This window comes from Peromyscus eremicus, chromosome 19, assembly GCF_949786415.1.
Source record: "Peromyscus eremicus chromosome 19, PerEre_H2_v1, whole genome shotgun sequence".
In the NCBI taxonomy this organism is placed as follows: domain Eukaryota; kingdom Metazoa; phylum Chordata; class Mammalia; order Rodentia; family Cricetidae; genus Peromyscus; species Peromyscus eremicus.
In genome coordinates, this window is record NC_081435.1 from 46,740,804 (window position 1) to 46,756,830 (window position 16,027).

The 16,027-nt window shown below is 43.0% G+C and overlaps 1 protein-coding gene across 1 annotated transcript in view; it reads left to right on the forward strand.

Annotated features, from left to right (window-relative positions):
- Positions 1-3,390: 3,390 nt before the first annotated feature.
- Adamts19 (ADAM metallopeptidase with thrombospondin type 1 motif 19) overlaps positions 3,391-16,027 on the forward strand; it is a 201,261-nt gene continuing 188,624 nt past the window's right edge. The window contains exons 1-2 of the mRNA XM_059246204.1: positions 3,391-3,478; positions 4,022-4,671. Coding sequence (XP_059102187.1) covers positions 3,391-3,478; positions 4,022-4,671 — 738 coding nt within the window. The remainder of the gene's footprint in view (positions 3,479-4,021; positions 4,672-16,027) is intronic.

A 16,027-nucleotide genomic window follows, 5' to 3' on the forward strand; every position in this document is an offset into this window, starting at 1 on the left:
TTTCTTTTGCTTATGTAAAAGTGTGTGTATGTGCGTGCATGCGTGCGTGCGTGCGTGCGTGCGCGCACACGCATGCATACACAGATGCACACATGTCTGCTTGTCTGTGCACACACGTGTCAGAGGACAACTTCGGAAGTTGATTCTGTCCTTCTACCATGAGGATCTAAAGGGTTGGACTCAGGTCCTCAGGCTTGGTGGCAGGTGCCTTTCCCTGCTGAACCATCTCTCTGACCCCATCCTATCCATTTGCTAATTCTTCAAAGTCAGAGTTAAAATATGGTCCATATTTTTCTACCATGGCCAGAAACACCTTAAGTTGTGATCTCAGTTTAGATGGGAAGAGCTAATACCCTCATGAAACTCAGTAAAAGAGTTCCTCCTCAATATTTTAAGTCTTTTTTTCTTCCTGGAGAGGGAAGTATTTAAGGTTTATGCTGTGAGAACCCCAGTGCCAAAGATGAAGCGAATAAGAGAGTCTGAAGGAAGGGTAGTCAGCTCTGCATATAGATCATCCAGTTGTAAAACGCAACATGTGAACGCCTTGTACACAAGCACAGTTGTCTCTTCCTCCTTGCAATCTGAACCATCTACCTCTCCTCCCTGTGTCCTTGCTCTGAGAGCACAAAAGCAGTGCTTGGTTGATTCTAGTTACTGTCTGGTGAAATATGGAACAACCTGTCCTAACCAACGTATTTCCCAGATGCTTTTTTCTTTCCTCGGAGGTTGCTTATGTACATCTATGCCGCAGCCCTCCCCTCTCTTCTCTACTTCACCCACACATACTTTACCGAGTCTTAAATCAAATTAGTTCTTTCTTTCATACACACACACACAAATCAAACCCACTTTCACTGATACTCATAAAACTCTCTTCTGGTTAGAGCCCAGACATTTCCCACACACCACTTCTCTCTGAGGTTTGTTTTGTTTCCCAGCCAAACATCGCATGGATAAGTGGCAGATCCGCAGCTAGAACTAGTGTTAATTCTGGATCGAGGAGTTGAAATTGGAATAAATAACAACTTGGGATATTTCGTGAGGATTAGAACCATTATTCAGTGTAGCTCCTGGAATGAATCAGGCTGCTGTGGAGAGACAGGCAAAAGGAATCATGGCTACCTCTCAAAACTTGATAGTCTGGTAGGAGGAATAAATGTGGAAGCCTATCTCAATGCAAACTATAAAAGCATCTGACTCTGTACAAAATAAGTGATATTAGTATTCAAATGGAAGGATGCAAAGCTGCCTGGAAAGCAGGTAAGTATTACTGCAATAATTAATTCACTTCTTTCACGAGGAACTAGTAGGGATTTCTAATAGTAGGAAATCACTAAATGGATGGGAACTTGACATTGGCAGCCCTTGACTTGTAGCACATTTAACTTAGAAATACAGTTCATTTTAAGAAATCCCAAATTATTCCAATAAGCATCCATAATTTAATATGCATTTCTCTTGGAATTTTACTTTGGTAAAATATAAAAAAAAAATCTTATTCTGTAATATGTTATTGCAAAAACGTGAGGAATATCTTAAGACCTGGATGCGGATGGCACCAGCCTCCCTCTCCATACTGTCCTTTCTCATCAACCTTCCTGACTCTGCCTCTTGGCTTAGTTTAATTCTGTGTAACTGAGTTTTGTGAAAAGAAGCAACAGGTTCCTAGGTGAGTCTCAGAACTCAAAGCCTAGATACTCCAGTCTTGGAGATTTCACAGGGTAAGACTGAGGCCGTGGTGGCAGACTCACCTAGAGTGTTTTCATGTCTGCTTTTGAACAGTGGCCTACCCAAAGCATTGGAGGGCCAAGCTTATTCAAACAATTGAAATAGCTTGCCTTTGAAATAAGATTTTCTGCCTCCAGTGAAGACAAACTCACTGCCTTTGAAACTAGGAACGGAAGGTAAAACAATAAAGGATGTGGGAAGCCGCTTCCGGCGGTTGATTTTTTTTAAGTGTATTGGTATTAACTCTTGGTGCCTGGCCTCGTGTAGAAGATTGAAATAGCGGGTTGGATTAATCACCCTTGAGTCTAATTGAAAGTTTCCATGTGACTGTGAGAGAGTTGTGGGCTGCAACAAAGGAAGAGGAATGTTTGAGACTCAAGGGGAGGGAACGTCACTTATGCACACACGAACAAAAGAGGCAAGGTATTCTCACCTGGTCTGAGAGCTTTAAAATGCAACTCTTCACACTGCTCTCCTTAATTTTACTCCAAGGGGAGGAGGAGGAGGAGGAGGAGGAGGAGGAGGAGGAGGAGGAGGAGGAGGAGGAGGAGGGGAAGGAGGGGGAGGAGGAGGAGGAAAGAAACACTGATGAACAGGGAGCCAAGAAAAAGTAGCATAGAAGGCACTGAAAAGTCAGTGGTGTCTGCCATTATGTCCTGGCAACCTGTTTGGTATGCTCCTTGAGAGGTTTTATTACCTTCAGGGTTGGAATGCTCTGAGACACCGAATAGACAAATCAAAAAACTCTGGTGTACAGCCTGCAGCTCCATCCTCAAGTCTGCACTGAGTTTTGCTTTGTGTGTTGGGCCGAGAGTGGTAAAACTGGACAGAGGAGGAGCCGGAGAGGGAGGGTGGGATGGGAAGGGGAAGGCCTCTACCTGCATTTACCTAAGCCACAGCCCCCCCATCCCACCCCACGAGGGTAGAAGGTGGGGGGAATGCAAATCAGGTCTTTCGGAATGGCCAATCAGGAGTCAGGTGAGAGAATTTGGGTCCCAACACTTGCCTAGCCTGTGAGCACGTGTGCTGTATTCTGGGACCTTTGTCCCTCAACGTCACGCTTGGCGGGCACCCCTGGGTCCCTGATTCTGGTCTGACCCGCCTGATTTCCATCCCCCCCCCACACACACCCCTTTTGAGGAGCACGCGCTCTCCCGCCCCCTCCCCCAGCCAGCCCTCTCCCCGCCGCGGCGTCCCGGGGAGTGTGCAGAGCTCTGCTCCGGGCAAGCTGTCCAAACCCGGGCGCCGGCCTCGCTCTGCGCGGGTGCGGGCGGCGAGCCTCGGCTGGGACCGCGCTCCTCCGCCCGGCCGGAGACCGCCCGGCCCTCCCCGCGTCTCCTGGCTCTCGGCGGACCGCCGGACTGTCCCTCGGGGCTCCGGTTCTGGCCCGCCGGGCCTGGAAAACTCCTGCACGGTCCACAGCACAGAAAGTCGACTCATCACCTAATTCGCCCGGGAGCTGGAGCGCAGAGAGCCGGGGCGCTGCCGGCCGCTCCTCCCCACCCCAGCCCCGCCCGGGCTCCCGGAGTCACACAGCTTGCCCCCCCCACCCCCCAACCCCTGGCAAACAAAGGGCCCGGGCACAGTCGCCGCCTGGCCGCCGGCGCTCCGGGGAGGCGGCTGCGTGCGCTGTGGATCCCGCCGGAGGCGCGCACTCTGGAGATGGGCCCCGAGATGCGCCTGACTCGCATCTGCTGCTGCTGCTGCCTCCTCTACCAGCTGGGCTTCCTGTCGCATGGGACCATCTCAGGTACGTTCTAGAGTGACTTTCCAGTTTCCTCTCCTACTTGGCCAGTGCGGACCGAGGACACACAGGAGGCAGAACTGGTGCACCCGTGCGTGTTGAGCAGACCTCTGTGGGTAGCAGGGAAACAGCTTGCGCGGTGGATGAACAGGTCAGGGTCGCAAGGGAAGCGCACTTCTCTTGGTCTCATTTTTAGCATCTGTAAAATGATCAGCTCCCCCAACCCCACCCCAAGTAATAGTTCAAAGCTGTGTTTACCGTACCTGGAGGAAAACCGGGAAGCATGCCATGTGTTACTTTTGAGATTATGCTGGAGCTCGCACCGGTTTCAGTTAGTGCATGCTAAAATATCATCGCCACACTTTTATTTTGAAAGATGCCTGAGCCTGTAAGACTTCGGGTCATGCAGGAGTTTCGGGAACTAGACGGGTGGTCTCCCTCGCTTTGGTGCAAGCGCATGGTATCTGTGCGGACCCTGTGCCTGAATGCTTGCGTGCGTGGAACTGCCAAACTTTAAGCCCCGCGCCTATCTCTCTGTCTCCTCCGCAGGGCTGCAGCTCACACCGGACCTCGAGGAGTGGGAAGTCGTGTTTCCTGCACTCTGGCGCCGGGAGTCTCTGGACACGGCGGGCGGCAGCCGGGGCAGCGCAGACCCGGGATGGGGGCGCGGCGCTGGGGGCGGCGGCCGGGCGCAGGCTGCGGGCAGCTCGCGCGAAGTGCGCTCGGTGGCCCGGGCACCGCTGGAAGAAGCCGCCGGAGGCCAGTCAGAGTCCTGGTTCGAGTCTACCCCGCAGCCAGGTGGTGAGGACGAGGAGGAACTCGAATCCCAGGAGCTGCCTCGGGGATCCAGCGGAGATACCGCCCTGTCCTCGGGAGCCCCGGCCTCGTGGCAGCCGTCCTCGCCCCCCAAACCACCCTCGTCCCCGCCCCCGGCGGAGCAAGAAGAATCCGGCACTGAGGAGGTGTTGCTGAGGATCCCGGCTCTCTCCAGGGACCTGTACCTGCTGCTCCGGAGAGACGGTCGCTTCCTGGCACAGCGCTTCGCGGTGGAGCAGTGGCCAAATCCAGGTCCTGATCCCACCCGGGCAGAGGCTGACCCTCGCCCTCCTACGCCGCCAGACGCCGCCTGCTTTTACACTGGGACGGTGCTGCGCCATCCTGGCTCCCTGGCCTCTTTCAGCACCTGTGGAGGTGGCCTGGTAAGCGCCTTCCCTTCCTCAGCTCTCCATTCCATCCCTTAGTTGATACACCAGGCTGATTTGCATGCACCTCCTCCTCCATTCTTTCAAGTATTTCTTTGAACTTACTTTGACACCTTACTACCCAGGTGTCTACACTAAGCACTTCTAAAGGAACACCTCCAGGGCAGTCTAGTACACAAGGAGCTTTCGAGTGAAATGTAAATTTCTTTGGGATTTTGCCTTATTTCTTGCAAGTGGTTCAACCTCTTTCTGTTTCTTGAGTTTCTGAAACACGCCCACCTTGTGGTGTCTTTGAGCAGTTTGAAATCTGCTCCATGCTGAATCCTTTCTGTATTTGCCCCCGATCTTCAGTTCATCATCTGTTGTTTTACAATTTTTGTTCGTTTGTTTGTTTGTTTTGAGTGTCCTACTGCAAAGTGGTCAGAACAGGTGTTTGGAATCAGTACACGTTCACAACATTCGTTCTAGATCGCCTATTGCAAAGGTAATCAATCTGAAGCAGCTGTTCGCCACAGGGCAATCCTGGAATCACACCAGCAGAGGGCTAGGGTTTAACTTTTCCCCCCCCCTTCCACGCTATTTGACAATAGCCCCCTTTCCCCCCTAGACTCCATGATGGAAAGTATCAAGGTGGAATGCTTTCCCCAAACTCCTGTTGAGAAAGTCAAAGCCACTTTCCCTATCCATGTCCATTATTTGACTTTTCTCCCTGTCTTGACCTCATTGGCTTCTATGAGTTGGCCTTTACTTTGTGTGGGTAGAAAAATATAGACGGCAAAATTGACTATTTTAATGACTCTGATATGTTCAGTTCAGTGGCAGTAACTGTATTTACCTTATTTTCCGACCATGTACTATTAGCATAAGGCAGAACTCATGGAAAAATCCTCCTGTGGGTTGTCACTGCTCCTCAGAGGGAGCCATTGATGGGTATAAGAACGAGTACAAAAGCAACTTGATGCAGTGGGGGAAAATCCAACAGCAATAGATGATAGTCAAAACCACCCAAACGCATGGAATGTACTTAAAAAAAAAAAGGTTAAAAACCCAAACAAAACAAGACTGGAAACTCTACCTATGCCACCAAAGTTGTCCTGGTTGAATGATGTGAACTGTTGGACAGGGCTATATTTTACTAGATGGCGAATATTCAAATATAGGCATTTTAGGCATGACTGAGAAGGTGGCTTGGAAAAATGACATGAAAAGCTTTGAAAATGTTTTCTGTGGAACTGATACTTGAACACCTCAGCAGGGTAAAAACATTCTGTGGGGGTTTCATTGTCTGCTAGCTTTCGGCTGGGGATTAAATAATTACATATAGAATGTTCCTGGTGTGGTAAGAGCAGTCAGGGGACAAAGCATTTCACTGTATTGAGTCTTGGGCTGTGGGTCAGATTTTCCAAATGAGCTATGCCCTCTCACCATGCTTAAGGGAGCAAAGTTAGAATTATGACTAGGTTTTTCATGGACTGAATAAGAGTTTGACATTCCTCCCTGTTTATCATGTTGGATTTTTGCTCACTTTTCCTACTAGTCACACAAGGATATACTCTGAACTGGGAAGTCTTTGTTATTGAAGAGAACTGACGTTGCCAGCAATACAGTATAGCAGTCAGAATTTGAGTAAAAATGTAGGCAGATAGCCAGGAGGGTAAGTTTGTTACTCCAACTGCCACGCCAGCCGCCTCCCTTGTGAACTCCTGGATGAGGAAAGAGAGGATATTTTGTGATCTTGATTCTAGCTTTGGCTTCTTCCCTGATGGCAGGTTCTCTATCTCTCTCATGTGAGAGATGAGATAATTAAATGATTGCATTAAAAATCTGAGTAGTCAACTTTATGGATCTTGTGTTAAGGGCTAGAATAACCTGCCTTCAGAGATAAATTGCTATATATAAATGGATATGACAAGAAGTCATGAAGCAATGGCTTGCTATCGTGAGGAGTCAGTTGTCACACCAGAGTTTAAAAATCCTTGCCCATGGTAAAACCCCAGGTAGGGAAGTTGGGGCCAAAATCCCAATGTCCAGAAGCTTAGTTGGGTTCCTAAGAATGGGAAGATAGTCTCCAGCCACATCATAGTGTTTCAGTTAGTGGGCAGAGACTGGGGGAGGCATTGGCAGAGCCTATAAAGAAAGACAATGAACAAATCAAACTCTGTGTCTAGGCCAGAAGAAACAGAAGACTTTAAAATGTCCCTTAGGATTAGCCCTCCAAAGCATCGTCTACAAGAGTATGGGCCTTGACTGGCTAACTTGATGAGTCTAGACTACATCATTGCCCATCCTGTAACCCTTATGGGAGACACCAGGCTGCAGAAGGTGGATTATCTCCAAATGTGACAGCCTTTGGTTGGTAACGGTATTGTTCTTCTCCATCAAAGAAGACTTTCTTACTGTGAGTTGCTTAGACAAGGGTAAATCACCACATGTCTAGTTATTCCCCTTATTCCTTTTCTCCACAATGAGTTTTAACTGCTAGCTACCACTTAACTGTAGAGTGGAATTACCTTCTTGATTATTACATATGTAAAAAGATTAAGATTTTTGAATAAAAGGAAAAAGATTGTCAGCTACCCAGTTTTGTAAAGAACTAAGTACTTAACAGATTAGGCATTTATTACCCAGATATTAATCCAATGTGTATTTTAAAACTACTAATGACTGAATGGATATTTTGGATAGAGAGCTAAGTGCTGCCTCATCAAAGTACTCAGTCTTTCTGAATCTCCATTTTGCCCTTATAAAATGCATACATTATATTGTGTATCTAGCAACTCATTTTCATATGAAGCCTTATTATGTCTCCTCCCCTCAATTAGGCTAGTATTGAATGATAACCTTTGCTTAGCTATTTATTAGATTGTATGGACCCCCAAACACAGTAACACTGATCAGTCAAACATCTGTTGAATGACTCCTGTGCCAAATAGATACAGAAACAGAACCAGATGAGGCAGCATTGATGTTTTTCAAGGAGTGCTCCACCCTAACCTGCCAATCACTAGACCAAGCAGGAAGTGTGATAGATTGAGGTGCTTGTGTGTGCTGAGTGCTGGGATTGGATGTCTTATTTTCATTTCCAACTTATTATGAGATGGCTAGTTCTTAATAGACAAAACCAAACAAATAACAAAAAACCCTACCACTGAAGTAATAATAATAATATTATGAATAAAGTACTTTACATCATAGTCTTTAAAATCTAAAATATATAAAAATAACAAATTCTGCAAAATAGTGCAATAGTTATGTTAGCCTGAAATGGACATCATAATATTACTGTTTTTCAATGATGCTCAGGGCTTCATTCACCTAGTCAATGTGATGATATTTTATTTGTGTACCTCAATAAAGCTTATCTGAGGATCAGAGGAAAAAGCCAGCCACTATATTAAACATAGAGGTCAGGAAGTGGTAGCACATACCCTTAATCATAGCATTAGGGAGGCAGAGATTCATCCAGATCTCTATGAGCTCAAGGCCACACTGGGAACAGAGCCTGGTGTGGTGGCACACACCTTGAGTTATAGCATGAATCTTAAAAGTTCTTATTAATAAAATCAAACCTTGGGGCAGGTATTGGGGTGAATGCTGGAAGATCAGAGAAGCAAAACAAGCCACAGCTACCTCACCTCACCAGTTCCTCAGCTGATCCTGTTTGCTTAGACTGGAAGCTTCTGTGTCCTCATCCCAATGGCTCTCAGCTGAACTGTGCTGCTCCAAAGCCTGAAAGCTTAACCAGCCAAATGCTTCTAGTTTCTGGTCTTCACGCCTTATATATGTTTTTCTTTCTGCCATCACTCCCTGGGATTAAAGGCTCACTTTCTGGGATTAAAGGCGTGAGTCACCATGCTTGCCTTTATCCTTGAACAGAAATCCAAATGCAAATGGATTTCTGCCTCTGGAATGCTAGGATTAAAGGCGTGTGCTACCACTGCCTATCCTCTATGTTTAATATAGTGGCTAGTCTGTCTCTGACCCCAGATAAGTTTATTAGGGTGCATATTTTGGGGAACACAATACCACCACATTGAATTCCCAGCACTAGTTAACCATAGAGGTCTGGAGGTCTGAACAGACAGACAGGAAGTGATAGAGCTGGGTGGGCACAAAGAGGAAGTGATGTAGCTGGGTGGAGAGAGGAAGTGAGATGTCAGGGCACAGAAAGGATGTAGGCATGAGTATACAGGAACTAGCTCTCTCTCTTGGGCTGAGGATTTCCTAGGGTAAGAACTTATGGCTGTGGCTTGTTTTGTTTCTCTGATCTCTTGGTTTCACCCCAATATCTGGCTCTAGGTTTTTTAGTAATAAGACCATTTAGCAATTTCTCTTACATTTGGCGCCCAACAAAAATAGCCATTCAGGCAAGAAACTGTTCTTATGTGGACTGCTTGATAATATGTTGTGTAAACTGGACATACAGAACACATAGGAAAATGAACAATAATTTTGCCAAAACAAGATGAAATGGTCCTTCAGTTTCCTGCTTTGCAGAGGAGACTACCAGACATTCTACAGGACACAGGGAAAAGTGACCAAGAGACTCTAGACCTACCTATAGGCTGAAGATGGATGCCCCAACATTTCAGAGGAACTTTGGGTGACTGTCTAGGCAGGCAGCTGTCTCTGTCATTCTAGATTTTTGGAAGTTGCTTACAATGCACTTCCTGTTTACTTAGGTAATATTATATCCTTCTGGGGTCTTTGATGTAGTTGAAGACTAGTTATAATTTTCCTTGGTTATGATAAAAGTTAAATTAGGTTTGAAACCTTAGACTCACAAATATAGAATAGATAGAATATTTTCTTTAAATTTGCCAAATACAAATAGACTAGATATTGTAACTGTAATTCTTGCTTGATAACTCTTCTATTATATGTAATTTTACTGTGTTAAAGTTAAAAACTTTCTTTTTGATGAGACAGAAAAGGGAAAGTGCTGTGGGATGTCTTTCTCTGTGCTGTGAATATGTGTTGTTCCCATTGGTTAATAAATAAGCTGCTTTGGCCTATGGTAAAGCAGCTTAGAGGCAGGCAAGAAATCCAAGCAGAGAGCCAGAAAAAAGAATGGCAGAGACAGAGAGATGCGAGCATGTTGCTGGAGGAGCAAAAAGATGTCAGCAGATGGGTAATGCCATGGCCATGTGGCAACATATAGATTTGTAGAAATGAGTTGATTTAAGATGAAAGAGCTTGCTGGCAGGAAGCTTGAACCATAGGCCATATAGTTTGTAATTAATATTGAAGCTCTGAGTGATTATTTTATAAGTGGGTGTGGGACCACGGGGCTGGGCAGGACAGGAGAAAACTATTGACTACAAGTCAAACTCTTTACAACTGTCCTATATCTCCAGCAACATAACAATTTAAAATAATCAAATCCACAAACTGAACCAAAGAAAAGTAGGCCAGTGTCTTCTTTGCTTGTTGCTAAATATGTAGACAATTTTCTCAGAATGGTAAACAACCAAACTTAATCTATTCGGTAACCTTACAGGAACTACTGCTCAAGGACATGTAAGCTAAATCACTTACCAATTCTTTACTTAAATTGAGAGGTTGAACTGTTATACCAGCACTCAAGAGCTAAAGCAGGAGAATTATGAGTTCAAGACTAGCCTGGGCTACATAATAAAACTCTTCCTAAGATCAAACAAGAGTTTTTTGTATTAGTAGATGTAACACAAGTCTTAAAAGAGCTTATTAAATAAAAAACACAGAGCCAGAAATTTGGGTTAAAGCCTTAGACAGATCAGGGAAATATGGAAAGTCACAGGCTAACCTCACCTCACCAACTCTGTAGCTTCCAAAGAGAATGACTTTCTGTCTACCCAGGCTTATATGCCTTGCATTTCTGCCCTCTCATTGGCTCTTAGCCCAGCTAGCTCACTTCCTCTTCCTACACAGCTCTATCACTGTCTGACTGTACAGAACTCCAGGTCTCTATGGTTGGTACTGGAATTAACTGTGGGGCAGGAATTCACAAAAAAGCCACTTGCCTGTGGCCTTGCAGGCCCCAGTTCCACCAGAGCTACATGCTGCATGAAGCTGGAGCTGCAAGTGGCTGAAGCTACACACAGTCTGACTACTTATGGGCTTACAGAGCCCTGGCTCAGGCCCAGTTGCACGGCTCAGGCCAGAGCATGTGGCCAGACTTCCTTTAGCTTTTTTTTTCCTCCTGGTTGTTGGTGGGCTCTCTCTCTCTCTCTGGATTACCATTTCAGACTGCCACCACACTAGGTAGCTGCTTTGAAATTCCCTTGGACTTCTACTGTTCTATGTAGACTTGGTAAGTCACTTAAGATATCTTAAAGGGTGAAATTAGTTAAAAGATAATTTTTTTCCCACATTAAAAAATGGGAAACATTTTTATAAGGGAAGGAATTTGGTCTCTTTTGATAACACATTAGGCAGTCTGAAAATGGAACAGTTAAATTAGAGAATAATTAATGTTGATGGGATGTATGTAACATCAATTATGAATATTATTCGCTTAATCATTTTTATTTTAGCATTAAAAAGGTTGGTCAATTTAAGTGCCAAGATAAAAGCTTTAGAAAAACCTGTTAAAATGAATCATAGGAGAATTCAGACCCAGATATGTCTCCTAACTCAGGATTGACTTTAGAAAAACCTGTTAAAATTAATTATAGAGAAATTCAGATGCATACAGAAGAATTTAAAGGTGAAATTATTTCAGGATTAAATTATATGGTTACAGAGAGACAGCCTGTTTTCAAACAACCAAACTTAATCTATCTGGTAACCTTACAGGAACTACTGCTCAAGGGCATGTACAAGCTAATTGGACTCCAATGGAAATGTTAGATTTAAGGATATTTAAAGAAGCTATAGTCTCATATGGTATGCATTCTCCATTTGTAAAGTAGATGTTCAACTCGTGGTCAACTTGTAACAGAATTATCCCCCAGGACTGGAAAGGATTAATTACAGCTGTCCTAAATTGGGCACAATTACAATGGAGAATGTGGTTTAAAGTGGAGACTAAAACCATACAACAATAATGTAGGATTAGAGGTGTGGAAATTCTCCAGGATCAGCTTCTTGGAGAAGGCAAATATGCTGAAATACAAAGAAAATGTTTATATGATAACCAAACCTTAATTTTATGCCACATGGCAGCCATGAATGCATGGGACAGCATTGAGGAAGCAGGGAAGAAAATTGAATAATTTACAAAAGTTATGTATGGCCCAGATGATCCAACATCCAAAACAACTTCAAGGCAGCTGGCTCAGAGAATACAGCCTCACAGACTACACCAGTCAGGACTTAACCATAATCCTAAAATTTTCTTTGTGTCCCCATAAGATTACCAGCACCCTTTGTCAGCAGTAAGTAGCCTAGAACACTACACCCACATTCTCACAAAATGGATTATGGATATTTGTCTTTGTTTAGATTGTTGTTTACAAATTGTTATTGGTCATATTCAATCTCTTTCTAAAAGAAGAAAGGGGGATATGATATAGGAATATAGGATATAGCTATGATAGGATTAATGGGTGGATTGTTGAACCTACTTTTAAAGAGCAACTTGTTTAAAATGTTTTACATTGGTATAGATTTTAGTTTATTGATAAAAATTTAAAGTTAATTTTGTTATTCTGTATGTATATTTCTACTCTTATTTAAGATATTATGTTTATGCAGCTCATTTAAATTGTAGAGGATAATTAAGAAATACAGATTAATAATTAGTCTTCTATGATAGTCAAACTTATCAACATGCTAAGTTTTTTCTAGGTATACATAGATATAGTTTGATTAGGTAGGTAATCTTCAAACACTTCAAAGACCTACAGAATATGGCATTTAAAATGGTTTAAAAACTTAGACTTTCATGGACAATGAGATACATATGCTCCTGGCAGCACTGATTTACTTCAGAGAGGAGGATGGGCGTCAAAGACACTACATATAGAGTTTATCTTCTTGTTGGCAAAAATAGCCATTTGGGCAAGAAACTGTTCTTACCTGGACTGCTTGACAAAATGTTGTATCAACTGGACATGCAGGACCCATAGGAAGGTGACCACTGAACTTTGCTTGACAAAATGTTCCTTCAGGTCCATGCTTCGCAGAAGAAACTGTCAGACATTCTACAGGACACTGAAAAAAAGTGACTGAGAGACTCTAGGCTAAAGATGGATGGATGCCCCAATGTTACAGAGGAACTTTGGATGATGTTCAGACAGACAGCTGTCTCTGTCATTCTAGATTTTTGGAAGTTGCTTACAATGCTCTTCCTCTTTACTTAGATAATATTGTATCCTTCTGAGGTCTTTGATGTAGTTGAAGAGTGTATAGTTATAATTTTCCTTGATAAAAGATAAATTAGATATGAAACCTTAGACTCACAAATATAGGATAGATAGGATATCTTCTTTAATTTTGCCAAATACAAGTAGACTAGATATTATAACTATAATTCTTGCTTGATAATTGTTTTGTTATATGTAATTTTACTATGTTAAAGTTAAAACCTTCCTTTTAAATAGAATATAGTGGAAATGATATCGTTCTGTATGCTGTGAATATTTGTTGCTCTGATTGGTTGATAAATAAAGTTGTTTTGCCAATGGTGAGGCAGAATAGGGCTAGGAGGGACATTCTAACTAGAAAGGAGAAGGAGAAAGGCAGAGAGAGGAGACACCAACCAGTTGCCCCAGGAACAAATGGGATGCAGGTAAAGCTGCAGAACACATGGCAAAACATAGATTAGTAGAAATGGGTTAATTTAAGATATAAGAGCTAGCTAGCAGGAAGCCTGACATGGTCATAGTTTAAAAATAATATAAGCCTCTGTATGTTTACTTGGGTCTGAGCGGCTGCGGACAGGGTGGAACACAGAAAATCTTCTGACTACAAGTCGACATTCTGTTTAGCATTTGGTACAGAGTATGGAACTTTGTGTCAATACTTTTTTTTCCTTTTTCACTTGCACTTCTCCTTGTAGTAAAAAATTCTATGCTGTGAAAAAAATTGAACGAGTTAATAATTTGGGACTTGAGCTTTGGATAAGTCATCATTTCATGAGCCAACATGAGAGCAGAAGTCTGAGGCAGGGATGAAGGAAGGAGAATGTATGGCAAGTAGAACATCTAAAGGTCATATGGCGGTCTTCCTGGGGAGAAGTGTACAAAAGTCTACTTACTCATAACACCAGAGTGAGGATATCATCAAAGTCCAGCTTTCGGAACCAGTGAGTTTTATTGGGATTATTTACAAGAATATAGAGAAGGGGTTACTTATGGGAGCAGAACACTCAGACAGCTGCATCACCAAAGCCCCCCACCAGTAAAAGGGAACCTGGAACACAGTGCACAGCCTGTAAACAGCTCACTGGGTTGGAGAATGTCTCTTAGCAGCCTTTTCTGTTTATATATGCTTGGGGAGGGAGGGTCCTAATGAATATTGTCAGTTTCAGAGACTTTCTGAAGCCATTGAGTTATTTGCTTATTGAGGTTAGCATGCTTCCCCACAAGATAGAATGTTTCACCTCTGCTTAGAGCAGTTGTTCTCAACCTGTGTGTTGCGACCCTTTTGTGGGTGGAGGGGGTCACCTAAGACCATTGGAAAACACAGATATTTACATTACAATTCACAACAGTAGCAAAATTACAGTTATAAAGTAGAAATGAGAATAATTTTATGGTTGGGGGTCACCACCACATGAGGAACTGTATTAAAGGGTCGCAACATTACGAAGGTTGAGAACCACTGGCTAAGAACATCCTGTTACTTTACCTCCCTGTAAATAACATGTGCTAACCTCCCCTTTTGACCATGCTCTGGGTTGCATCAATAAAGAGATACCCAAACTTTTACATATTGTGACAGAATATTAGAAAAATCAAAGAGAAAGGCTATCCTGGAACTTGCTCTGTAGACCAGGCTGACCTCAAACTCACAGAGATCTGCTTGTCTCTGCCTCCTGAGTGCTGGGATTAAATAAAAGTCTAACTATCTCTCTCTCTCTCTCTCTCTCTCTCTCTCTCTCTCTCTCTCTCTCTCTCTCTCCCTCCCTCCCTCCCTCCCTTCCTTCCTTCCTTCCTTCCTTCTTCCTTCCTTCCTTCCTTCCTTCCTTTCTTCCTTCTTCCCTCCCTATCTATCTATCTATCTATCTATCTATCTATCTATCTATCTATCTATCTATATATCTATCTACCTACCTACGTACCTATCATCTATCTAAGGTGTACTTTATTAAGTATTCTTTCTGGTTCATAAGACTGCACTAAATTTCGCAGATTTAGAGGGTCAAATGGACATGTCTGGGATTCTTGATCTCACACATTGCATTTTGTATGTAATTGCTCCATATTTTGTGTTCTTATTCAGTTCAGCTAATTGGAAGCAATTAACTTAAGAAGCACCTTTGTAATCTACTTATCTACCTAACTACATTTCCATATGCAAAATATTTATAAGTTGGCCTATTTTGTAGTACTCTGTAAATCATCATTAGTGGTCCTTACATCTCACAGTGCAGAAGGCTTGGAGAATAGAAATAGTCAGTAATAATTTCTTGCTCTAGGTATTAATCATATTGAATTCCTTGCTCATGTATTTATCTGTGTCTTAGACTTGAGACAATCCTATCATGGGGCAAATTTGCAAGAAGAAATTTTTGAATAATTACCAATATTTACTTTTTTGAGTTTTTCTAACTGAATCATAAACAGCACATCAAAGATTAGATTTATTTATTTTATTTTATGTGTATGAGTGTCTGCTTGTATGTACGACTGCACATCCCATGTATGTCTGGTGTCCTAGGAGGTCAGAATAAGTTGTCTGAACCCCTGGAACTATGGACATTTGTGAGCCAGTGTGTGAGTGCTGGGAATCAGACTCAGGACCTCTGCAAGAATAACATATGCTTCTAAATGCTGAACCATCTCTCCAGCCCACAAGCATATTTTTAAAATCTATACAGAAGTCTTAAAATACTTGTAAAGCAATACAAAACAGCTCATTATCAAGGGGATGTTTTAATTTAACAGTAATTACACTATTTTAGATAGTTTAATGATTTTAATTGAATAAATAGTAGACAAAGGGCTGTTCCTGTTGGGAAGTAGACTAAATAAGGGAAATAATCCAGATATATTTATAATATTTACAAATGATGGGATGAATAGCAATCCCCTTAGGTTTTTGGTTTGGGGAGGAGATTCCTAAAAAGAGGCTTAGATGTTCCCCTGGACAAATGGAGACCGTGATCTAATGCAGAGTGCTTTTAGTGTGCAGCTCCAGTGAGCACATCACTGTATCCTTTTCATCTTTATTCTGATGCCAGGCCCCGGACTGAGAAAAGTGAGAA